The 26,322-nt window shown below is 29.8% G+C and overlaps 1 protein-coding gene across 1 annotated transcript; it reads left to right on the top strand.

The window, feature by feature from the left end:
• Positions 1-390: 390 nt before the first annotated feature.
• LOC129960546 (succinate--CoA ligase [ADP/GDP-forming] subunit alpha, mitochondrial-like) lies at positions 391-22,009 on the top strand. Its single transcript, XM_056074035.1, has 8 exons — positions 391-564; positions 2,512-2,612; positions 8,069-8,185; positions 12,470-12,682; positions 16,416-16,635; positions 17,279-17,352; positions 21,308-21,496; positions 21,700-22,009. The coding sequence occupies exons 1-8, from the start codon at positions 525-527 to the stop codon at positions 21,724-21,726; spliced, it is 981 nt and encodes a 326-aa protein (XP_055930010.1). The 5' UTR covers positions 391-524; the 3' UTR covers positions 21,727-22,009.
• The last annotated feature ends 4,313 nt before the right edge of the window (positions 22,010-26,322 follow it).

The raw sequence follows: 26,322 nt of genomic DNA, 5'->3' as shown, positions 1-26,322 counted from the left end.
TTGATTAAGCTTTGGAACTATGGAATTCTTAGTTGCAAAAGTTATTATCCAAACTATTTCATGAATTAAAAAGCTGGTTCTGTTATAAAACAAGTTACTGAATCTGGATGGCATCGAAAAATATTTTTTCTTACATTAAATAAAATTCTAAGGAAAAAGCATGAGAAAATTGTGGGATTGCAAATATTTCAAAACATGTGGAAATATCTCGGATAACAGTACTATATGTAAATGGCTTAAGAAGAAAAGAAGAGATACATTTTTTGTAGAATTTTCAGCAAAACATTCTTTAAAACAAATGTCAAGAAATAATCAGTCGCATGGGGAAATAATTCTATGATATTATTTTCCATATTTTGAGACAAGATGGCAACATCATTACACATTGATAAATATTATTTACTAACGACTAACAAAGTTTGTAAATTTGATGAAGCGTGTGTGCGTCTCACTATAGTTAAGCTTGGATACTGAATGTGTTTTGTATTAAAAAAAATTGTATATTTATTTCCTCAAAAATTACAATGGTTACTTGTTCCACAACTTCGTTTATGAAATTTTTATGTAAGTAATTCTGTATTCTGAAAGAAATAGCATCATTTGATATTCAAAACTTAGTTTGAATCTGTTCCTCGTAAATAAATTTGTGCACATTTAATATGCCATGTCTCTGAAATCATACTGATACGTGTGTGCGGCAACTAGATAACTTATAAGCATTTTAAACTATATTTTTCATAAGAGCTGCTAATTTTTTACGGATATGTTCTATAAAATACTATTTTCATTTAATTCTGCAGTCTAATTTTACAACATTTTAAACTATAAAATTTCGTGGTATATAAAATTGTTTAAACCTCTTTCTCTCTCTCTCTCTTCTAGTTACAAACAACTGGAAAAAAAATTTATTTTACTAAAATACTATGCTAATGTGTTTGATGTTTTGTAGGCAGAATAGAAAGATTAAGAAAGCTGGTAGAGAATGTGTTTTTTTATATTATTATTTATGCCATTACATAGATAGTAAAATACAGTATAAAATTAGTCAATGTCCAATTATATTGTTATTTAAGTAACTCTCACTTTTCTTCTGAAACTGTAATTATTGCCTGTCGTCAACAGAGTGTTTTTTAATGAATCAACTAGTTATATACTCAGGAACTAATGGGAGGCCTCATGTTAAGCTACCTTGCTTATAAATCTGAAACTGTTACAAGATTGTGAAATCTAGAATAATTTTTGAAATTAAAAGAAACAAAATTAAATTATGTTTTTCTTTTATATTTGTATTAATGTGTTAGCTGTTGCTAATCAGGTAAGAGTAAATATTGAAATAATCCTGCCTTTATTTAAAAACTAAAAAATTTATTTATGTACTTAATATTTCATTTATTGAGAGTCCCATACTGTATTTGTCATAATTTTTCAAAATCCTGTGGATTTTTATATATAATGACCAATACTATATAACCTAATATAAGAATATATATTTTTTTTAAAAAATAAATTGTAATTAATTGATTTGAAATCTTCAGGTCTGTGATTTGCTATCTGTTAGACTATTAATTCAATAAATATTTTACTGTCTTAATTTGATCTATTGGTATCATAAATATATCCAGGCCTTGAATTTAAAGCATAAGAATTGTTTTGCATCATAATGGCTTTTTTTTAATAGGCACTAAGTCTTTCAGGATGGTATTTTTTCTGAAATGGGGCAGGATGCTAAGTATATTTAGCTACCATATCCTGATTCACCCTTCTCTCAGAAAACCCATTTTTTAAATGAGTTTTGTTTAGTAAAATTCCTGAAGAGAATTTGAAAATAATGTAACTGAAGTAATAAAATAGATAATCCCAAGCATACCTAGTACAATATTATTGAATACAATGGTTCTTTTCCATTTTAAAATTTGGAAAAGCTACTTAGTATATTTTACTATTTATTCTTGTTTTAATAGCAGTGTATGATTTTTTAAAGCTTTGTTAAGCATTATAATTTTTCTAATAATTATAATATTTTAAAGTAGCAATATTGATAACAGCTTTTCTCCTTCTCATTTTTTTATTTAAATATTTTATTCTCATTTTGTATATATATATATATATATATTGCATTTTATTGCTTTTGCATTAAGAATTAGATTTTAAAACTTCATGTACTTTAAATATTTTAACTTAATGAGGTTTTATATGCAATACATGTGTAAACTTCACTATTTTGATTTTTTTTTAAAAATTTTATTTATTTATTTCGGTTTAAATCTTTAACACTTTTGAATGAATTGGAATCGGGTGTAATATTTTCTAAAACTTTGTATATAAAACTCAAATGTATTCATGAATTTTATGAGTATTCAGCTTTAAGACATTGTATATAAAAAATGTCCGAAAAAGAACCATTTTTTAATTGTTGTTAATATTTTAATAATTGCTTTTCCTGTAACTTAATCAAAACATTTGATTTTAAAGTCATTTTTGTGAAATTCCATAATTTATTTTTGTTTTCAGTAAGTCGTTCAGTAATTCGAAACTGTTACTCTCATACAAGGAAAAACTTCAATATTACTAAAGATACCAAAGTCATTTGTCAAGGATTCACAGGAAAACAGGTATCCTTAAATATCGTAATTTATAATTTCATTCAGTTATTGTATGTTTTATTCAATCTATTCATTCAACCTAGCCAAATAATTTTTCTCCTCCTAGAAACTCTTTGCGTGTATAGTATAAAATTAGTTGTGAATTTAACTGTATAAAATTATTAATTCTGGTTATTAAATAAGTTGGTAATATGTTGCTTTATTTTTCATTTGGGTGGAAATTGTTTTCAGTTGTATTTTGTATAGCTATTGGCAGTTTTTAAAGTGGCAAGTAATTTTTATCCACTCATTGGCTGACTTATTTTTGATTTTTCTAGTTTTTACATAATTTAAACATTGAAATTTTGTGGAGCTCCACCATGAATTTTTCAAGGATCAGTTTGTAAAAGTCTGTGGGGGAAGAAATGCATTTAAATGGTCACTTTTCATCTAATTTACATGAAACAGATTTTGAGTTATAGAGAAAGGCTAATAAGCATTTTTTTTTTTTTTAATTTTCCGCCTTTATTAAATTGAAATTTGGAGCCAAGCAGAGTATATTTTTGTATTAGTTTCTTTTTTTTAATGTAGATATAGAGTATCATTATAAAAAGTTTAAAAATTATTAGTAAATATAACCTTACAGATTCTTGTTGACTGACTACAAAAAAATCCACTTTTTGATTGCAGTGCATTTTTTTAAGAAAGTGGAACATTTTAAGCATTTCTGGTTTCATTAAATTGGCTATATTAAATATTCATATTTCGAATTTTTGAGTAAACTAATTTTATATCGGAATTCAGCATTGCGCACCCTTATTTTTGAAGTACTGTCAAGTTTCTAATTTTTCTTAAACTACATTGATTTAAAATAAAATTATCAGAATAGTTTAACATGTCAAGAAGGCGACGTAATTGTGTGGTATTGAGTGGTCGGAAATTTTAAATTAGCATCTACTCTATCTGGTAAAGGTTTTATTCTAACATTCTTACTAGAAATCCTAAAAATACTAATGTGAGTACTCTTTACGTATAGTTAGGATTTATAGACAATCCGCACTGATCCAAACGCTCAAAAAGTAATCGCAAACGTTGTACGTACTTGGTTGCGTCATCCTCAGGGGCTAACACGACCAAAATATCGTCGATGAAAGCATGCACAAAATTTGAACATCTCAGAACTTCATCAATAAAATGTTGAAAACTAGAAGCGACATTGCAAAGACCGAACTGCATTCTAGTACTTTCATACAGTCCAAATTAAGTGATTATGGCATTTCTATGAATATCGTCTTATTGGATAGGTATTCGATAAGCTTTAACCAAATCAATGTCTAAAAAAATGGTTTTGCCATGTAGCTCTGAAATACTTATCCTTTTTGGTTTGGGTAGGCAAGGCACGGTAATACCCCAGCCGGTCTCCAATCATTACTCTCTCGTAGGTACTAGTACCAGAGAAACCGAGCTTCGTGCGGAAGTTTTTTTATCGTGGGTTTTTTTTTTTTTTTCCCCGGAAAAAATATTTAGATAAAAATTACATATTTATTACCTATGAATATTTTTGTCTTACCTATAGTATATGAACTGGTCATTTAAATAAAAAACATCGTGAATGCACTTAATTTAACATGTTATTCGAATTGGTTAACACAATAACTACATTGTTGCTATTGTATGTGAGCCGAACGTATTCGTATTCGGATAATGTCATATAGTGTCATCTCGCAAAATTTTGAGATACCAGTAGGTTATCATCCTACGGCACTGACATTGTCAGCATGAGAGCAGAAAAAGGCTCTAATAGTTATAAAAAGTGTGTGTATGTAAAATCGCGTTTAATTTTATCCAAATCGTTTAAGAAATACACGAAATAAATTTATGCAAGAATTGCTCTTTTTCAGTTATAAGATATGTAAATGAGATGCATAGTTGCTTTAAGAAGGTCTAATATGGCCCAAATCAAGCATATGCTGATATTCTGCTTTGATGGTTTTAACTGATCAGGTGTTAATCGTTTAGGCTTGACAAAAACAATTGGACCAGAAGTTTCGATGTAATGTTTTACATTATATTTGATTTCTTCAGAAAAGGAAGGGGGTTTAACAATTTCAAGAAACGCTTAAAACATTATGAAAAATACTCTCGCCTGAGCTAAGTTTAATAGAATGAACTTCAGATGAGACAGACGCGAGACGAGTATTTAGTTTGGTCGCATGATCTGTTAATTTTCTTTTATATAGATCAAGAGAACTGTTAAAATTTTATTTTAAAAATAATTGCCTCCTATGATAGACATCGAAACAGATGCAATTAGAAAAGACCTTCGAAATATCCTTCTCAAATTCAAATCTGTTGTCGAAAGTCTCTTACCTTATATAAGAAGCATTCAAAAGCAAATAAACCGGAGGCATAGGAATAGAAATCATTACCTGCATGTTAGAGGTATTATCACTGGCTGTTGAGGCATTTGACCCACTGCGACACAAGGCGGTGAATAGATGCCTGGTAAAATTCCCGGGGTGTGTTGTGAACCATTTCCGAACACACTGCTTTACGCGTCTGAGGCTCCTCAGAGCCGTTTTCAAGAAACCAAAAATGACGCAATTGCAGAGAAAGGGGTCTGGACTGTATGGAAGGTGACCAAGGACCTACCTTTTTAATTATTGCATGAGTTCCCCTGATTTTATTGGCCATATGAGGCCTTGCATTGTCGTAGAGCAGAATGACCGCAGGTAAGCTGGCCTGGTCGTTTCGATTTGATCGCTTGGCGAAGGGTGGTCAAGGTGTGCGAGTAACGCTGGGCATTCACTGTTGCCCCGTGCTACAGAAAGTCTTATCAGAAGGGGGTCGTCTTGGTCAAAGAAGAACGTCAGCATAACTTTTCCTGCACGTGTGCGTGCGTGGTGACGACCCTGGATTCTGGTAATTTATTTCCTTCCCTTTCATAGCACTGCAGATAATCAAGACAGTGGGACATTTAACATGCTTCCTGTTGTTGTTGAGGACTGTGAATCACATATTGCGCCAGTTCAGACTTTACATCATGATGGTGTGAACACTTTCAACGTTCAATCCGACCTCAGCAGCTACGGCTTTTACCATAACTCGGCGATCCTGCATAACGAGTCCATCAACCAGCTGGACGATGTCATCGGTAATGCGGTTTGGTGTTCCATACCGTGCATCATCGGTTAAAGACAACCGTTCTTCCCTGAAGCGCTTGGGATACGCCTTGACACTTGCAAGAGACATGCAGTGTTCACTGCACACTTGTGATATTCTTCGATGAATGTCCGTTCCCCCAACTCCATCCGTACTCTTCTCCTTTTTACTCTTCTTTTTATGCCTACATTTCACTGCTTACAACGCGAATCGGACGATTTAAGCGTGCTTCTGCTAGTTTGTAGTCACGTGGCATGCACCCAGGATTCTCTAGCGGCGAGCTGTCGACTACTGCTGTCTTGTTGCAGCCATGTTTTGTTACGCACTCTACGATATTACTATTCTGCTACCGGTTTGCATATTCCAGACTCCGGCTCGTTTCTTTTTGAATGCACCTTATACATTTATGGGAGATGTGTTCGCGGCTGATAGTTACTGTATATTCTCTCGCTTTCTCTCGGCAAATGATGTAGGAAGTACACTAACAGCAGATCCTGTATTGGCGAGAAAAAAGATATTCGACTGTCTGTCCTTGATAAATAAGCGACGCGAAACATGAGGCAGCGAAACCGTTGGTCGTGGCGCAAAACATGAGGTCGTTTGTGTTCCCCACTTTACGAGTTTTTTGAAAAATTACATTTGGCTATGCATTTCCTTGCTGTCTCCTAGAATTCCCTATGGTACCAACATACATTTAACTCCCTAAGACGGGAAGATGAGCAGTTTTTGCGTCTCATTCTAAGATCGCCGATTTGCCTGTTAAATATTTCAATTTTCTGAAGAATCACGAGATGAAGATATTGCTTTAGTTGACAGGGATACATCCGAAGAGTTCTCTTCGAAGGTTTCGATCAGCGATATCCACGGCTTTTTTCAGTGATTGGTGTAATAAATATCAAAATAGTTTGAACAGAAGTTGGCTTTTGTTGCAGGAAATGTGCAAGCATAAATTCCTTCGGAACGTTATGTGAAGCGGTTTGACGATTCATAGTCCTTAGGGGGATAGAAAACCTTCAAAATTATTAATTCATCACCGCATAGCAATTTTTGAATTTCTTACTGCGAAGACTCGCTGGATGTTTGAATAAGATGCGTTTTAATTGCAACATGTGGATATCCTGCATCGGGATCTATGATGATATCTCGTATTACAATAGCGGGCTTTCGGTGTCAAATTCGACACAATATAGTTGAATTTCTTTACGCTATCTGTCACTGGTGTCTGTATTCCAACCTCAACAGTTTTTTCGCACATAGAAAACCACGAATATGGTTCACTGAAATTGTAGGAATGAGTTCTCACTGCGCTTACTTCAGCTATCTTGGGGAAAATGAAAACGGAAGATGCGAAGATTTTTATTTACAAAATTATCGTCAAGTTCACCGTTATGGAAATATAATAACGGTTATCAGAAGATTGTTTGCTAAATATTTGTTGAATATTTAGCAAAAGGATTCATTAAGTTTTAAGTCTGAATGAATCGATTTATTTTAAAAGTAATAAGTTGTCGATTTATTTTAAAAGCAAAAAAGATTAATCCATATTTTAATCCACACTTTTATTCGCGGCTCTCATTTACATAGTTCAATGGTACCGGCATAAAAAGAAAAATCCGTAATACTTCTGTTTTTGTCTGGCGGCTAAATTGCTAGCGCATGCTCAGAGGTAAGCACGCGCAAAGAAAGATTGGCTTCACCATAGTATTAACAATTTTAAATCTGAATGTTATAATTCTATTCTTTGGTTAAAATTCATTAACGTTTACCGGTGCGTTTGGTTTTCTTTTTTTAAAATTAGGTCTGTGTTACCAATGGGCGGGGAGGGAAAGGATCTTTAGCACACACTTTAACTAGGTACTTCTTTAACTCCTACTTTTGATTAGAATTTGAATATTGTTAACGGGATATTTGCATCTTGATTATTTTTTATACTTATTTTATTTACTAGCTGTCATAAAATTGTTATATTGCATTTATACCATCTTCAACTGCTATTAAATTATTTAACTATGAAATTTTGATACAATGAAGTATTATGAAACAGTTTTTCCTTGATAGTTTGTAATAATTTAAATATCTGTTTACCTATACTTCCTTTCCTTCCTTTTTTTTTTTTTTTTTTTTTTTGTAAATGTTTGGTTAAGCATTCCTTTTAATTTTAATTGAATTTGAAATTTTATTAGGGAAAACCAAAGTAATCTAAAATGAAACAGGTCATGAAGTGTTTTTTGTAAGGCAATGAATTTTTTTTCTAATGTAGCTGTTCTGTAGAAATATCTACTGGATTAATATATGTGTTTAATTTTTTTCCCCTCCATTTTTAGGGCACATTCCATAGCAAACAAGCAATAGAATATGGCAGTAAAATAGTTGGTGGAGTATCTCCTGGTAAAGGAGGCACCACCCATTTGGGTTTACCAGTTTTTGATACTGTAAAGGAGGTAATTTTTTAAGAAATATTTTGAAATTCCTTTTGCTGTTTCTGTTTGTAACAATTTCTGGCATTTTTATAATTGTGATTAACATTTAGTGCCTCTGAAAAGTGTTCATACACTTTTAAAATTTAAAGGATAAAAAAAAAAACTGTAGCTTAATATTGAATTCAGGTTTGATGACCAGTGTATTTTTATAATATCTTTAATTCTGAAAAAAAAATTGCTTTGTTTGCTTAATAAAAATGAAAATGCAAGAAGGCAGAGATATATAACGGGTCACAAAAGTGGCCATACATTGCAAACGTTTAGAAGAGATTCATAACAAAAATTGTCTATAATCTATTTTCATTTTGTAGCATTTTAAAAATTTCTTAGCTTTAATTTTTGCTAGCTTACTTCTCTTATTATTTTAAAGTGGCTCAATATCATAATTTTTTTTCACAACAAACTGGTGAATAAAACCACAATAGTTTGTAGTACTATTGTGTTTAGTACTATAGTACAACACTCAGTCTAATACTCTCTCATGAGTACATCCTAATTCAGCCACCGAAAGACTTAAAATGTTTCATAACCGTAAAGAAATAAAAAGCAGCATTTAAAAGATATTTATTTCTTATCATGAGTTTTACGAAATAATTTGACTTATTGTTAAAATGGTAAATTTATCCTATTACACAATGCAGTAAAATGCTTTAAAGACGAAAATCGAATCGAAAGCAGGGTAAAAAAAAATATCGCCCAGCAAAGTTTACTCAACATAATAAAGTATTTATAATTTAAAGAAACGTGAAAAATCAACCGTTAAGGACTCTGAAGATTTTTACAGAATTTTCCGAAAGGTTTTATACTTCAGTTTCATCTAAAACTGCACAATGAGTTCTCTGGCACCTGGGTTACATGTGCATTCAATCGAAAGTAAAAAAATTTATTAGAGTGGAAAACAGAAAGCTTCGCAAAATAAATGATAAATAAGCCCAAAACTTATTGGGATTCTGTCATATTTGTAGATGTAGACGAATTTAACATTTTTGATTGTGATGGGTACATTATTTTATGGGAGAAAAAAGACGATTTAATCCAAAGAGCTTAGTTGGAAAGTATGATAGTGTTCTTGTGGGGAGGGGGAGGATTCATGTCAGCATCAAGACTAGATAATTTAGTATTTATAAGTAAAATAATCAATCATGCTCTTGATTTAAATATTTTAAGTCTTTTTAGAATTATTAACCTAAAAGTTGACCGTTGGAAAAACTTTTTTTGAAAAAATTAGGATAATGATCTTGAGCACCCTTCTGTCAACATTCGCCTCATTTGTAGCTATAATTGTCCTCAAAATCTAAATACATCACCTCAGTCACCAGATTTAAACTCAATAGAGCATATTTAGAGAGATTCGAAAAGTTAGAATATCAAGACTATATTAGTAGTAAGATTGAACTAAATTCAGAAGAATGGAGGAACATTAATGCAGAAATAAAAAAAATAAAAAACCAGTGAACTCTATGCCCAAAGATTGAAAGGCTGTTGTGGAAGCTGCAGGATGATATCCTAAGTACTAATTGATGGAAGTATCGCAGTTTCATTAATATGTGTAGATTTCTGAGTATCCAAAGACTTTTATGAGTTATTTATTTCTTTTTAATTATTGTTTTTCCAAAAAGAGTTTTGGCATATTCTTGAAATATTTAATGAAGTTTTGTTAATCTGTTATATTAAAAAAAAAATGTTCATTCTGAAAAATTAATTTTAGTTATGGATAAAGCAGATTTCATTAATATTCATAAGTATACTAACACTTTTGAGAGCCACAGTGTGTATTTGTTTTATCATTTCATTGTTATATTATATGTCATATTCTGTTGTTTATGTGTGTGCAATTTTTATATGTAATTTTTTTAAATACATTTAACATTGAAATTTTCCAGAACTTTAGCTGATTTATGATTATTCTTCATTTGAATCTTCTGATTCATCTTTTTCATTTATAAATGAATCATACTACCCAATTATTTTTGCATTTTGGTTGGATAGCATTAGTAGTAATAAACATTAAAATTATAATTACTTCTAAAGTCTCGATTCTATGAAATTTAGTTTAGCAAAGGTGATGAAATTTTCTTTTGAACCTTCAATTTCAACAATATTTACACATTTACTTTCCCTATTGCAAAATTTTTATCAAACAAAGTTTTCCAGTTGAACGTTTTAGGGATTTTTCATGTGTTGAAGTCCTCAGCAAAATCTGAATCAGCTGCCATGTACAATGGCAGCATCTGAAACACGTGGGAACTGTTGAACATAGATATAGAGCTGTTTTTTACTTTGGTGAAGACATTATGATTGCTGAATTTCTTACGAAGCATACATGTTGCGAAGTGGTATAAAATGTAATGAGAATAGTATGGTCAGTGATGAAGGTAATGAAGAGGTTAGTAAAAAGTCTTCACAGTAAGAAATGCTAATAACATTTGATACAGAATAAAAGGATTACAGTTTCAAGAAAATGTTAAATTATGTGTTTCAATCTTTACAAAAGTGTGAATTCTTTTTTATGATAAATCTGTACAAAGCTGGATTGCAAACTATTTGTACAATTTAGGAGTCTTAAAATCAGTAAAGTAGATAGGTTTTTATTTTTATAATTTATAAATTTCTATTTAGAGAATTTTCCTTATAATAGTTTATAAATTGAAAGATACCATTAAACAGAGACATAACTGTGTATTAAACAACTTGCAAATTTTAAATTTGGTCAATTTACTATTTATTGTGCACTAATGTCGTAGAGGAACCAACTGGTTTCATATAGCTATTTGTGTAAAATTTAATTTACAAAATAAGATTTTTTTTTTTTTTTTTTTTTACTTGTTTTCATAATTTTGTTGATTTGTGTCTGGCACAGATTTAAAAAATCAAGAATAGAAAAAGATGCTATATATAACTTCTTGTGATCAACTGAAAAAGTGTTGTCGGACTGGGATTTCTACTATTGTAATGGATGAGAATATAGCTGTTATACTTCTCAAAAATTACAAAAACATGCATTTGGTTTTAAAAAATCCGTTATTATTTTAAGTTGTTATAAAACTGACTTCAAGGTATTAAACTGACTCCACAGAATCTCTTCTAATAAAAAAGATGAATTTGTTTATTTTGCCTCGCTGCAGGCCAGATCGTTTGACCTACAGCTACCAGATTTGGCACATACATACCTAGGAGGTTGGAATATGCAACGTGGGGTTAGTTTTTTGAAATTTTAATTAGAATTTTAAATATAAATTCATCTGAATTTGGACATTTTACCGCGATAACTTCCGAAAATATTATTGCACAAAAATAAATTTTATACAATTTCAAAATGTAAGAAATTGTTTTTTAACAATGCAATTAAACAAGCATGCAAAGTATTCCTCAATTTTGGCAATGAAATTTCTTAATTTTCAACAATAGATTGCATTGTTGAGAATCAAACCAGACTGAAATTCGAACCGTTTTCATTGTTTTGTCAAATATTTAATCGTTTGGTTTTCTTCCATTGTTGAAAGATATAGTAGAAGGTTTCTGTTTAATATATGTGAAGTTTATAAGCCAAATAAAAGTGAAGTTACATTACCATGAAATTTAGAAGATATATGCACTGGACATTTTTGTTTTTAATATTCCTTTGATGTTATGTGATTGTTCATTAGAAAGGTTCTTGATATAATAAATTGAACTTGCTTAAGACAATTCAAATAATGCTGTTTTAATGTATATCAGATTGGCAGAATCATGGGCATAAATCTATCTAAACAATTTATCTAAAATTAACCAATATTTTCGGTGAACCTGTTGCTATTTAGAGATAAGTAAAATGCATTAGACTCACTAACTTTAAGTATAGATGTTCACTTTGTTTAATACAAATGTAAATCCATCACTATGCTAATGCAATCCTTTAAAACCTCGTCCGTCCTTAAGATTTGTCTTTATTTATTTATTTTTTCTAAAAAGATTTTTGACTTACTGTTAAAAGAATCAGTTTCTGTGTTCTAGATGAAAATAAAATGTTTTGATAGATTTGAGCAAAAGAACTATTATATTTAATGCTGTGCAATATTTTTCTGTATTTTCTTATCAAATTGCTTATGTTAATACAAGTTTGTTTTTTTTAATTCTGCTTAGCTATTAATTCTTATATAACATTTGAAACTTACTAACAAATTTAAAACTCTGAATTATAAATCTTTATTGAATTTATAAATTACTGAATTTAAAAAAACATACTTTTCTCTGCTGTCTCTGTAGGCTGTTGAAAAGACTGGTGCAACTGCTACAATGATTTATGTTCCTGCTCCTGCTGCAGCAGCAGCAATTACTGAAGCTATGGCAGTAGAGATTCCTTTGATTGTATGTATCACAGAAGGCATTCCTTTGAAAGATATGGTAATTGTAAGGCATAAACTGATGTCACAGAATAAGTCTCGTCTTGTAGGTCCCAATTGCCCTGGTGTTATCAAAGTAAGGGTCATGGCTTTTTGATAAATAAACTATTTGTGTCAGATTTTTAAATCTTGCTAAAAGGGTTCCTCCTTTCACCATGAAGAATAGGATATCTGTTCATATTATTAGGATGTATCATTTGTATTTTTGTGCTATGGGTGCTTATGTTCCAAGGCTTTTATCTGGCACTTGATCATCACAGTTCTTGGATTCAAATCACTATATAAATTATATCTGACTGTGGAAATTCATCATGGCCTAAATCAGTAATTCATTTTCTGGAGGGAAAAAAGCCTCTAAAATCAGTTTTTTTTCCCCCATTACAAATGTTGCACTTTAATGCAAGTAGTTAAGGTATCATTTTGCAACTTTTTCATGTTGTAAAATATTTATTTTCTGTTTGCTAGCCTGTTCTCTATAATAGATTCTTCAGCATTTTGCAACTATGATTGTCAACAGATGATATATTTTTCTATAATGATTGCTCATCCAATTTTTCTTTGCAAGATCGGATGATGGGTTTTGATACATTGAGATAGTATCAAATTTGGTCTTAAAATCACTGAAGCTACTTGCCAAATTTGCATAGTTGAAGATCCTGACAAGATTAGTGAATGTATAGCTCAAACATGTTCAAGCAGCTCAAGAAAGAATATCAAACATTTGAAATTGTAGCCGGAAGTAGTATCCAGCAAAGTTTAAGATTTAAAAAAGAATATAGAGAATTCAACCACTAGCATCTAAAAGATTGCAAAACAGCTTAACCACTCCAAGTTCCTAGTTTCCTTTTAATCCAACATAATTTGATAAAAACAAGTAGGGAATCTACAAAGGCTCCTCTTGAACTTACCCCATCAAAGTAAACTGTTGAATGAAAATCGCAGATCTCTTGTGGAAAAACCCGCCTAATCTTTTGTGGTGTTTTTGACAAGCAGTGAGAAGTGGGTATGTCTAAGAAATCTAGATAATTGAAAACACTTAATGTATGTTAGTTCTAATTATGGAACCAGCTGTGTAATGAAGAATGTTTTAAAAATTATTTATAGTCGGTGTTTAGTGGAATTTTGAGCAGATTTTGACTTTGAGTTGAGCAGCAACTTTGAGTTCCAACGCAATGATCAAATGTTTCCTCTTTATTTAAATTTGAACTGCTGAAGAGTTGGCACACCACTTTCAAAAAGAAAAAAAAAAAATTTGCTTTGGTTACTCAATGGAGAGTTTTCTCTAGCAATACATTGTTAGATCTCACATTTTAGAGTGATCCAATAAACCTTAGAAAGGTTTTCAGGAATTCAACTTTTAACATACCCAGCATGTAGATGTTTCAACATACTATCATGTTTTGATCTAGGATAGCCTTTGTATAAGTGTGTGTGTGTGTGTGTGTGTGTGTGTGTGTGTGTGTGTGTGTGTGTGTGTGTGTGTGTGTGTGTGTGTGTGTGTGTGTGTGTGTGTGTGTGTGTGTGCGCGTGCGTGCGTGCGTGTTTTACTTGCTTTCAGAAAGGCTGAGAATTGGAATGTAGGGTGCATCTAAAGTTCTTTAATTGCAACATCAAAAAAATCACGTTGTTAACAAGAAACTATCAGTCATGTGGGCTATATTTAATTTTCTAATTTTTGTTATTTATTATCTGCACTGATAGTTTTTTTTTTTTTTTTCACAAAATGAAAAAAAAAACACCCTTATGGGTTTTTAACTTTTAAATTTTACTATAGGTTAGATTGTAATTGTGTACAATGTTAAGAAATTTGTCCATTGAAAAAGTCAACATTTGTAATTTTTCCTTGATCCTAAAATTTTGTTTCAGTTGTGTCCCAGGGGTGTTTGTGCTCCGGGGAAACCCCGGAATTCCGGGGATTTTGAACTTCGATACCCGGAAATTCCGGGGATCGTCGTTCAAAAGGAAGTAGGAATAATAATGAATTATTTATTTTGATCTGGGTAATTTTGTTTGCTTTGAAAGCAGAAAACGCAAGGTCAGTGTGTGTGGTGAAAACTTTTCCTTTCTTTCTCCAAAGGCAGTGATAATGCGTGAAAAGGGCGAAAAAACTTCTTTTTTGTTCTTTCCTTATTGCGAGTTATGACTCATTCCCTCGGTTCTCGGACATTCTCTTCTGGATTCTTTTCGGCAAGTAGGCGCGGCAGAAAAAAAAGGGAGAGACTTCGTTCGACCAGATGTGCGATCACGTCACCTGGGTTCAAAGGTCTTAATTTTGCAAAATTAATGGTTATTAATTTTGCAAAAAAAGTAATTCATTGAACTTTTATAATTAATAGGTCATTCAATACTTCATAATCGTAATTTTTCATTTCTCCCCCCCCCCTTCTCGAAACTCCAAAATGTCGATAGTAAGTCCGTAAAAGTTTCAGGGGATTTTTTGGGGTCCCACAAACACCCCTGTGTCCTCACTGAGATCATCTGCGATTACTTTTTTAAAAAAATATTCTGTACAAAATTGCCTGGTAATTATTTGGTGAATGGAGAGTCCCATATTAAAGATAATTCACTGTACTCTTTTTCCTTCAAATTTATCAATTAGTAGCGTGCTTAAATGTTCAAATTGGTAGTTAAAATTATTCAGCGATATATGTTGGTATTTTTTTCTAATTTGATGACTAAAATACATATTCGTAATTTAGTCATTACATACTTGTAATTTCTAAAAAGCATGGTAATTCTATAAATCCTAGTTTTTAGATATTTTTAGAAATAACATGTATTTAAATAATATTCGTATGGCATATTAATAAAAAAAATCTTAGCTTGGATCGTGGAATTTATACAGAATTTTTTGATGCGATTGGGGCATATGACAGATAAATGATATGAATGCATAAAATCATGCAAAAAGCTTTACATTGCAAGATGTTTTGACTTTGAGCTACCACAATTAACATGTATTACTTCTTAGATAGTGAGTGGATCTGTAGTAAACGAATTGGTTTTCAAGATTTTGATTTTTATTTGTAATAAAAATTAAGCAAGATCTGTTTTTTTTTTTTTTTTTTTTTTTTTCAATAATTTTGGTGCATATTGTAGCAGAATAATTTTTTCATCCATTTTAAAATTTTAAGTATATATATATATATATATATATATATATATATATATATATATATTCCATTTATATCAATTTGATTTTTGTGCAATTTTTTCCTATTAATTTTAATAAATTTTAAATATATTTTGCAACAATACTTTTCATTCTGTTAATTTCGGCATGTATACACATGCACTTTGTGGTAATGCTAAATGCATTTTTTTTTGTATGCATGTTATTGTTGTTATAATTGAAAATAAATTTTTAAAAATATAAGAGCAAACAAATCAATCTTTTGGATTAAAAATTAGAATCTCCTGTGAATTTTTTTCCTACTGTCTTATTTTTTATTCTAAATTCACCAGTTCCGAATGTGTTAGTAACTTCTTATAATTTCAAAAACATTAAAATGGAACTGCATAGTATTCAGTAAATTGACAGATTGTTAAATTCATGCAAAATGTTATTTTATAAAACTTGCAATTAAAATTTTACAAACTATGACATTAACTTTAACATCATGTTCTGTTATAATAAATAGTTCGTTTTATTGTGAAAGTAGTTAATTACATTATGTAATTGGTATTTTGTATTTGTGTAAGTTTCGCTTTTAGTATAGATGTCTTTATTATTTTTAAAAATATGAGTGCATGTGTCAAAATAAATTATGCAATTCAAGATATATAAAAAGAAAATTTACAATTTTTAGCCTGGTGAATGCAAAATTGGCATTATGCCTGGCCATATCCATCACAAAGGGAAAATTGGGATAGTATCAAGATCCGGTACTCTTACTTATGAAGCTGTCCATCAAACTACACAGGCTGGGCTTGGTCAGTCATTATGTATTGGTATTGGAGGCGATCCCTTTAGTGGTACTAATTTCATTGATTGCCTTGAAGTATTTTTAGATGATCCTATGACTAAAGGTACTTATTTCACATTTTCGTTTGCTTATTTATTTTATACATTTTCATTCTTAAATAGATATCATCCCCTTTGTATAATATTAAGATAGTTTTGCACCCTCAGCGACAAAGTTTATTTTTAGTGAAGCATACACTTTTCGAAACTGGGCGTTTTTTATCATGGAATTATAACTTCGACTTCTTTGCCTGTGTAATCTGACCTGTTTATCATGTGGAAACTTACCAGTTTTTATTTTAGACTAATCACAAACTGCATGTTGGTGAAAGCTAGTATTCTTTCATATAGTTAAAAATATAAGAAATTAAACAAATTAAGTTAATTTAATAGTCATTTTTTAATATATGAAAAGCTAACTTAGATGAATATTATGAAATAGTCATGCTCTAATTTCATGAAATATTAAATTTTTCTATTGCTATTTTTTGTGTGTATTAAGAAATTGCTTTTGAACATTTCATTTTATATTTATCTTGTCTTGAAAATTCATTTTTTAATACTATTTGGTCCTATTTTGTACTTAATATTTAATAATGCATGAATTGTTAGATTATCTGTCTTAAATTTTGTTTTAATTCAGGTGTTCTGTTTATTTTATCCAAATTTATTTTTTACGCTTTCTTTTTTCTAAAATTTTTTTGGTAGGTATTATTTTAATCGGAGAAATAGGAGGTGTTGAGGAAGAAAAGGCTGCACAATACTTAAAAGAGCATAATCATGTAAGTTTTTATTCAGAGGGTAAAAATACATTTCCGAAGAACTTGATTGCAGTAAGATTTTAAAAAACAACTGGTTGGCTTTTATGGATAAAAAAAAAAAAATTAAATTTTCAACCACTTCCTTTTTAAAAATAAAATAAAACTGATTGCAGGTATGTTAATATATGCTTATTTTACCCAAGATATATAAATTTCCATTTTATAGTGTTATATACGTGAAGGAATCAACCTTGTATAAATTGCATTATAAATGGCTTTGAGGAGCGTATTAATCATTATGATGAACAGTAACCAAGTATTTTTGATAATGTAACCTCTACTTGCGTAGGAAAAATTCGATTTACTAATTGTGTACTTTTTTTTCATTTTACGAAATATCTCTACCATTTTTAGTATTTATTATAATCCTAACCCTTGTATTAGAGAACTCAATTTTCATTATATTGTGATGTATCAACCATTTCATCTAATAAAAAAAATTAACAACAAATTGTGTTCAACAAATAAGATGCTCATTTTACAGGTAAATTTGATTAGTCTTTTTGATGTAGATACATTAATCTAGACTACCGAATTCATAGTTTTATATGCAAATCAATAATATGCACATTAAATGCTTTATAAGCTTAATATCATTAGCTTTTAAGAAAATCAACATTAGAGGTATGTTTATAAAGGACTTCTAATTGATATATCAGAAGGCTAATTTCTTGTAATGGAAACTTTCTAGAGAAAAATATTGTAGTTTGAATTGTATAATGTATGGGAAAAAGGAGCATCAATTAAACAGCGGGTATCACATAATTATTCTTATTATATTTTTATGATTTTTCTAAACATCCGCTTTTATTTAGCTTCTAATTCAAAAGTTTAATGACGGGACGTAATTATTGTATAACTTTTTATACTAGTCCAAACGAAAACTGCTTTCATACAATGTGAATCCCATGCCAAATTTTAACTGCTACATTTCGGATTTTATTTATTCTTCTATTTATTAACTAGAAGATGTGCTCATCTAGATGGGCCGCTATCCTGTTAAGATTATCTAAAAAATAGTTGTCGCCGAAAGTTGTAACAGAAAATCTCATTTACATTGGCAGAGAGCTTAAGAAAGAAATAAAAAAAAATATTTGTAGTACGCTTTAGATGTATATAGTTAACTCAAAATTTTTGCTTCCTTACAATGAGATCTCCCATGAACACTCAAAGCAAAATTAATTGTTAAATTAGCTTTGAAACAAATAGTGATCCGTTAACAAAAAGAAATAAGACATGACACAAATTTGGAACAAAAAACGCTAAACTTCGTAAAATAATGAATTCGACCAAACATAAACACTGAGAAATAAGATACGACTTGATTAGCAATAAAATAAATAAATGTATACAAAAAAAATGCTTGAGGTATTAAAAATATTATAAAATTATTCCATAAAAGATTATTAATCGATCTCAAGAATGATAAAATTAGATTTTATAAATACTAAAATCTGTTTCAGCAGAAATGCAGTACCAGTTACAAAATAAGATGGTGCTGAAAGAAAATGTTAACAATGATTTACAACTGAATTGAGAATGCTATGAATCAGCAGACTCAGTTTATTGGTCTTTGTTACAATCCAGGGTAATAAAGCGGAAAGTTTGCAATCCTGTAACTATATAATGTTTACAAACTCTAATTAAAACTTAACATTATAACAGAATTGAAAATTAGGATCTACCAACAGAAAATAAAATATGATTGCCAAATATATAATTTTAAAAATGCTAAATAGAAGGAAATAATTCTGCACTATCCATATGCACATTCATAAACACTTCTGGCCGGCGTCCTGGCATAGGGGTAGCGCGTCTTCCCCGTGATCTGGGCGTCCCGGGTTCGAGTCCCGGTTTGGGCATGGTTGTTCTTCTGTTGTTCTATCTGTGAGATGTGTGAATGTGCCCTCCTGTAAAAAGGGGTTGTGCAAGCGAATGAGTGATGCGTGAGTAGCAAAGTCGTACTCTTGGCCCTAGTTGGCGCTGCTATAAAAAATAAGAGACGTCCCCCTCAGGCTTAAATCGCTGTCTTCGTAACAGCGGGCTTGTCAGTGGCAAGTGCCATAAGAAACAAACAAACACTTCTGAGTTGAATGAGAATTGATTATTTCGTTATTCGCGCGCGCGCATGTATGTGTGTGTGTGTGTTTATATATATAATATTAAAATAACTGAAAATGGTTAATCGCTACGAGAGTGGTATAGTCATTTCTAGACAATAAATATAAAGAAACTCAGAATGACTTGCTTTTGTCATGCAAAACCGTTTTAATTTTACCTTGAAAATTATTAGCATATTTATTACCTTTTTTGTATTACTGATAAATATTCTTCTATTACATTCCAAACCTTGTACACATTATTTTAAGACTAACAATTCAAAATCTATAGCTTATTTTATATTTTTTTAGAAAAAATTGTATTTATCCATTATAAGAGTTACCATTTAACTTTATTTCCAAAAATATTACAAGGTTAATTGATTAAATTTTATTTTAAACTGTTTATTTCCTAGAATTATAAACAAAACTGTTTATGCTAAATATAACAGTGCCTTACTATTCCCAGCTGAATTATTTTTATTAATTTATTTATTGTTTCTTACCATTCTTTCTGGATTGATTGATTGATATAATTTAATAAGTATTTTCTTCTATATTTAAAAGCTGCTGGGTTGTTTTTCCTAATTGTAATTGTGCTGTTTCCTATCTACCTTAATAGTTGAATAGAAAAGGAGTTATACAATCATTCTGGAATATAATTGAAATTCTGTTTACTTAAAACAGTATCATTAGGAGTTAAAGACATAGTTCTTCCTCCTCCATAGTATTATCCCTCATGTCCCCTGAAAAATTTGCTTGGAAAAGTAAAAGTTAATAATAGGAATAATGTCATATGATTTCAATGAAAATAGATATCAGATTATTTTGCACTCAAAGAAAGTTTTTATTTTGTGTATTTTGTTCTGAATGTGATACTCGTAATCAAACTAAGTGAGGGAAGATATTTTACTTTATGCTGTATAAAAAATAGAAATCTGTTAAAAGATGTTTCAAAATAACTACATAGATAGGTTTGAGTGACAGGTATATTTTTCTTGAATAAGCTGTGTAAACTCTTAGTTTAAAATTTCCTAAATGAAATCTGTTTTGGGAATTTATTTTAAATATGATTACAAATGTTTATGTAAATACTCAGTGCTCATAAATTATTCCCTAAATTATTTATTTCTAAAAAACTTATTTGGGAAGGTACGTAAAAATTTATAGATACTCCCTCCATCCAGGAAAAATTAAACAGCATAATAATGAAAAGGAAGTGTAGGGATATTGTCTTTTCAGCTAATTTACTAAAATTTTCTGAATATCTCCCATGTTGTAAACTTCCCATTTAAAAATAAAAATTTTCTAAGAAAATTATAAAAAAATCTATTATTTATTGAATATTTTTTGTAGCAGCTTTTTAGATTTATTTGGTTAATGGATATCCTGATATTAATCGCTGAGTGAAGAGTTGTAAAGAAATTCTTATGTGATATTTTGCAATTTAAAGAAAAATTCTGTGGAAATATGTAGGTAAAAGACGTTCATTGCTCTTAACATGCAAAAGCATAAGTTTCACGAATGATATAGCAACATTGCTTTTTTCATAGGCAGTGTAATTTTTCTCAGAAAAGAAATAAAGAAAAGTTGTACTTTGCCATGCATGGAGTAAAATGTTTAATTTTGTGAATCTCTTATTTTTAAATTAAGTTTCCACATATTTTTTTAAATCTATTTTGTAGGATTTTTTATTCTTGTATACAATTTCTGTACACTCTGTATGATATTCAGATTTTTGAATTTCGTTTTGAAAACAGCAAAGCAAGACAGTAAATTTCTGTAGATTGAAATATTTATGTTTCGTTATATTTCAGGGTTATAATTCCAAACCAGTTGTCTCTTTTATTGCTGGATTAACTGCTCCACAAGGAAGAAGAATGGGGCATGCAGGTGCAATAATTTCTGGAGGTAAGGGAGGTGCTGCTGAAAAGATTGATGCTTTACGGTCTGCTGGTGTAGTAGTAACCAATTCCCCAGCTCAGTTGGGCTCAACAATACTTCAGGTACGTATTTAAAACTATTAATTCTTCAGCTGAAATTATCAAGAAATGGTAATTCATGTATCTTAGTAAAATAGTATTTAAGATAATCTCCTTTTCAATGGACACCTAATAATTTAGTTCTATTGACAGTTTTCGGCAACATGTTTGCAATTCGTAGTGAAACTATACAGTTTTAAATATTGATTTTCTTTTCTTTTATTTAGGTTATGCAACAGAAGGGACTGGCCTGAATAAAATACTCCTTACTTAAAAGAAACTACCTTTATTGCAATATACCTGTGCAAACATTATAACTCCACTATTTTTGATAGATTTTTTTTTATAAATTACTTAATGTAAGATTATTGCATTTCAATACTTGGATATATGAATGTCGGTTTAAAAGTTTTACTTGAAAATTAGAATTTTTCAAGTGCTGCTTAGTTGCTCATTTTACATTACATTATCTTTAATATTATATACAAATCTTTTTATAATATTTTAAAAAGTACTTCTTTCAATGTTTAAAAGCAATAATTATTTACCTAAATAAATATTTTTGTAAGTTTATATCGTTTATATATTTATAAAATGTTTTATACCATTTTAAAACGTTTATATTTTATACAATAAAATGCTTGAAAATAAAAGTTATTTTTGAAGGATTTAAGATCATTTTATTACACATTTCGACATCATTAAAATACCACAATTAAATTAAAGGGAAAATACTAAAAAATAATATATTTTGAAAGAATATGGCAGGCTCAAATTCAGCATAGTTATTATCCTCCTCTTAATGCTATTAAGTTTATAAAAAAAATTTAAATGCGTAAATGTCATACCATTCAAAGATGCAACTTATTTTTGAGTTGTATGACATTTCTGTAAGAAATTCGGTTATTTATGTTGGAAGAATTTTTTTTAATTTGGAAGGGGTCTTATATTTTCATTGAAATTTTTTTTATTTTATTTGTCCAGTGCTTCTTCCCTAAACTTTTCAGTACATGGAAGATCTTGCATAACAACTCGGTTAAATACATGTTGAAGGTGCAGTAAAATCTCTCATAAAAACAATATCACATTAAATTTTAACAATCACTCTTGAAGATTAAAATTCAAGTTAGGCTTTTCAGATGTTATGGGTTAACACTCTGAAAACATTATCATATACAAAGTCCGTATATATCCTCTTCCTGCAATAATCCTAGCAACTCGAAGCAGACTATCGAAGTAATACGTCATCACAAAGAATTGTGATACTTTTAAATGATAATGTACATATGTAAATTTTACATTACTCAGTTTTGTTTTTCGGAATGCAAAATTTTATTTTTGTGTTTTGAATAATCTGTAAGCAGGGTTGCCAAGACACCGGGAGAACCGGGAAAATACAGTTAATTTCGTTTCTAAAATTTTTTTTTTTTTTTTTTTTTGAAATTTAATTTAAAAAGCCCGATCTCTGAACATTGCAAGAAGAATGGATCGTAGCCACAGCACCTAAAACGAAACGACTGCAATAGTGGACACTCGCCCCTTTTCTACTCGCTCTCCTTTTTTTTCTTCATAGATCAATTCAATTTCGATTTCAGAGACGGATTTTCTCTTTCCATGAGATTCCCGGATTGTAGGTAATGAGGATGCTAGTGACTACTGTAATTTCTTGAGAAAATAGAATAAATTTCTCTAGCGGGAATAGCAATATTCAATTTGCGAAAGCATCGCGTTGGTTTTTAGTCGCTCACATGTTTATTGAATGTTTTATCATTTAAGAAATTGTGAGCTTATTCAGAGTAGGTTTGAGATTTTTTTTATATATATAAGGAGTTGCGCAAAATCTCTATTTAATTCAGACTAGACGGATAAAAATATGAATCCTGACTTCGCTGAATGGGTTAAAGAAGTTCCGCAAAATCCATTTGCTACGTACTGCTCTCTTTGTAAGAAGATAATAAGCTTAAGAAATATGGGAAAACAGGCACTGATTAGTCATGCCAAAAGAAGGAAACATACAAAATTCAATTCAATGCTTTAAATTCAAATTTAAATGGATATCAATGTTTAGTTCTTTCAATACGTATGTATGCATGCATGTATATATATTCCACAAGCTGATACTTAGAATGAGCTAATGTATTTTTTACGTTGAAATTGTTCAAATAAGTTGCATTTTTTTTTTTTTTTTTTTTTTTTTTTTTTGAAAATAATAAGCGTTTTGGCTAAAATAAATAAGATAGGAATCGTTAGTAATTTTAAAAGTAACTGCTGGTTAATTTTCAGGAAAAAAACATATTTTCAATAAGAAAATGTTGATAATTTCTGAAATTTCTTCAAATCCGAAATATATTACCGCATTTTCTAGTTTATTTACTGTCATATTTAACTATATATAATCAAATGTACCAGCAATCGACATATAAATACAACATCTATATGTTCTACATTAAAGCGCTTAATTCTCAGATACAGTATCATGAGCTAAAGTTTTATTCGCAGGTAAAGTAGTAGCAAATTTCTGCCTATTTTCGTAAAAGTGCTGCCAATGACTTAATACTAATTTTCAATTCGTCCTAAATCTATGCACGAAAGAAAACTAGAAATAAAATATATTATTTACATTTTATTCGGTTTTTTTTTTTTTTTTTACCTTGAATTTTTTGCCAAAAGTATAGATTCATGTAGATAGGACCTTTATTGTAATTAAAATTACAATAGTAAATATTTAAATATTAGGCCGTAAGATAAAACTAATTTCACAGATATGTAAGCATGGTTTCTGAAATCATTTTTTTTTTTTTTCTTTCTAAAAAGCTTTACGTGTTGCACTTAGGGACAAGTTTTTGTTTTTTTAAATACTGCATCTGGACATACTTCCAGTTACAAAATTTCATTAAATAAGGTAGGCAATTGTAAAAAAAAAAAAATTGTATAGGTCCAATATAATTTCAAATGTGAATTAGTATAATTTTTCTTTTATTTTCATCTATACGTACAAAATTTCACATTTTTATCTAGAAAATTTGCAGAGATATGCTTAGTTTTAAATTTCGAATGACTGGCCACAAATGTGGAAGAAAGCATTTATTTCAGAGTGCAACTAGTACATCATCCAATCATTTTGGCTCCAACAATTATTTGATCGCACACGACTTTGTTCACTTTCATTGATCGTCATTTGCACCACCGTATTTATAAAAAATTGAAGAGAAGAAGAACTAAACATTTAAGATATCTGAGAGACATACTGGAATGCTCAGTAAGAAAAGAAAATTTTTAAGCGCACTTGTGCAGTTTCTAAGAGAATGATATATAAGACAAGAAACTTTTGGTTGTGATTATGATTTATTTTGTATGTAATCGTAATGCCTCCCTAGTTCTAGAAGAATACAATGTCATTTTCAGTTCCCAACATTTTAATAGGCTGTGTGATTTAGTGATTAAAAATTGTGAGAATAAAGTGTCATATGTGATGAAAAAAATTGACATTTTTCTCTAATTTTTAGGTTATTCTTTTGCTAAATTAGAAGCAGTCAGTCCAGAACTCAACATTTCAGAACTGACTGTGTAGAGAATGTTTCAACTTTAATAAGTGGCATTCATACAAATTACAAGATCGGCGTCTAAAATCAAACAAATAGGCCCTTCCTTAGGTAAAATCAAAACTTTCTTTTCTAAAAAATTGTTGTTTAGAGAGACGAAATGTTGCTTTGATCTAGATAGAAACATTAATTTTCAAAAATGTCACGTTTGGAAAAGTGAAAACAGTTCTTCGTGCAAGAAATTCATCATCGATTGCAGTTTTCTGTTCGTATGTTACATGCTGCTGTTTGTAGAAATTCTTTTGTTGGTCCCATTTTCTATAAAAGTATACAGTAGGATACTGATAGATTCAGTTAGTTCTGATATAATGCCTATAAAAATTAAGAAATTAATTATCTTTATCAGTGGATATTTGATAAATCTTTGCTTAGCCAGTCCTTATGTCACATAAACTCGATCCATAAGCCCAAGTATTATTACGATAATGCCATTCTCTACAGGTGCCGAAGTGTTAATTTGGAACAAATTTTTAAACACGAATTAATGCAATACCAAGCTATTTTTAATATATATATATATATATATATATATATATATATATATATATATATATATAATGAAAATTAATAAATATATTATATGCTTTATCAAAGGAAAGATAGGTTTTAAACCGCTTGAAATTAAGTAACAAAACATGTTATATCCTTTGAGAGTAAATTGTATTAACCTCAGTTTAGTACTTATTACAAAATTTTTATTCAAATATTTTAAAGATAAGGTTAGGCTATTCTTTTTGGGGGGAGGGGGGGGGCTTAAATTGGAATTAAAATTATTTGCTAAGTTTGATGGTCAGACCAAAAGATCTATTGTAGCTCTCAGAAATCAGTTATAATCATTCTCATTAATTGGAATTGGAAAAAACTAAAGCAAAAAGATATAAATTAATGTTAAAGACGCCAAACAGTACAAAAACTAAGACTGTGTGCTTTTATATCTTGGGGAACAAACTAATAAAAAAAAAGAAGTGCTATAGTTCATAAATATCAAACTTGAGTTCAGATTTTGTAGCTGATATGAACTTGAAAAATCAAAAAAATATTTTGTCTTATTGAGTTTAAAGAAATTAGTGATATAATTTGAGGAACCATTTTCTTTTATTGAACCGATGAAACAATTTTAATAGGCTATGTTTTATTCTACTTTTAAGTATATTTCTCTGAAAGTTTTACTTACCCTTTTAAAGGTAAAGTTACCCTTTTTAAAGGTAAATAAACTTTCAATAAAGCAAAAGTAGTGAATTTTTTTTA

This window comes from Argiope bruennichi, chromosome X2 (genome assembly GCF_947563725.1).
Source record: "Argiope bruennichi chromosome X2, qqArgBrue1.1, whole genome shotgun sequence".
NCBI lineage: Eukaryota > Metazoa > Arthropoda > Arachnida > Araneae > Araneidae > Argiope > Argiope bruennichi.
Note: the sequence above shows the minus strand (reverse complement) of the source record. Positions and strands in the feature narration are given on the sequence as shown.